The following is a 1,051-nucleotide window of genomic DNA, read 5'->3' on the forward strand; positions in this document are numbered from 1 at the left end:
CCCGCCGGCGGCGGCCGCCGACGATCAGCCGGAGCCTCGGACACGGCGCAGGGCCTATTTGTGGTGCAAGGAGTTCCTGCCTGGCGCCTGGCGGGGCCTCCGCGAGGACCAGTTTCACATCAGTGTCATCAGGTCTGTGGCTTTGCCGAAACGGAGGCCGGCGTGGGGGGAGCCGGCGGGCGGCTAGAGGGTCAGGTGACGCGGGGGGCGCAGAGAGGGCGGGGCCGGGGCGGGGCGGGGGCCCAGCGGCCGGAGAAAGACTTCTCCCCTTCCCCCAGCGCCCTCGGGAAGTCCAGCAGGAATCCAGTGAATCCGGCTGGCGGCCGCCGGAGACCGTCCAGAGGCAGGCAGTGGTAAAAATGTCGCGTTCCTGAGAAAACGGGTGTATCCCCGGAGAACAATGCCGTTCAGTCACGACGTGTTTTGTGTTGAAGCTTGAAATGCGTCTAGAGTCCCTTTGCGGTGTAGGTCCTTGAGTGAAGTTTTAGGCTGACTTTTAAAAAAAAAATCACTTGATTACTTTTTCTAGTTCCTTGAGTTCGTGATTTGATTTTGTTCCCCTCTGAAAATCATTTATCGTTGTGAGTGAGGGCGTAACATTTACTCCTTCCTTCGAAAACTGCGACATCGTATGTAGCGTATGTACCTGTGCTGCCGGACGCAGTTGGGTTGGGAGGCGTGGCTTCAAAAATGAGAGTAAGGGAGAAATATTCTTTAACCTTTTTTTTAAGCTTAAAAAGATTTAGCCTTGGCCGGGCGCAGTGGCTCATGCCTGTACTTCTAGCACTCTGGGAGGCCGAGGCAGGTGGATTGCCTGGGCTCACAGGTTCAAGACTAGCCTGAGCCGGAGCAAGATTTCATCTCTAAAAATAGCTGGCCGTTGTGGCGGGCGTCTGTAGTCCCAGCTTTCCAGGAGGCTGAGGGAAGAGGATCACTTGAACCCAAGAGTTTGAGGTTGGTGTAAGCAGTGATGCCAGGGCACGGTACCAAGGGTGACAGAGTTTGACTGTCTGAAAAAAAATTTTTTTTTTCTTTTTTTTTTTTTTTTTGG

The 1,051-nt window shown here is 54.5% G+C and overlaps 1 protein-coding gene across 1 annotated transcript in view; it reads left to right on the forward strand.

Moving 5' to 3' along the window:
• Positions 1-1,051, forward strand: part of CHKA (choline kinase alpha) — an 84,554-nt gene that overhangs the window by 317 nt on the left and 83,186 nt on the right. Inside the window, 1 exon segment of the mRNA XM_023518296.1 lies at positions 1-132. This exon segment is cut by the window's left edge and continues 87 nt beyond it. Coding sequence (XP_023374064.1) covers positions 1-132 — 132 coding nt within the window.

This window comes from Otolemur garnettii, unplaced genomic scaffold, assembly GCF_000181295.1.
Source record: "Otolemur garnettii isolate 467f Iridium unplaced genomic scaffold, OtoGar3 scaffold00134, whole genome shotgun sequence".
NCBI lineage: Eukaryota > Metazoa > Chordata > Mammalia > Primates > Galagidae > Otolemur > Otolemur garnettii.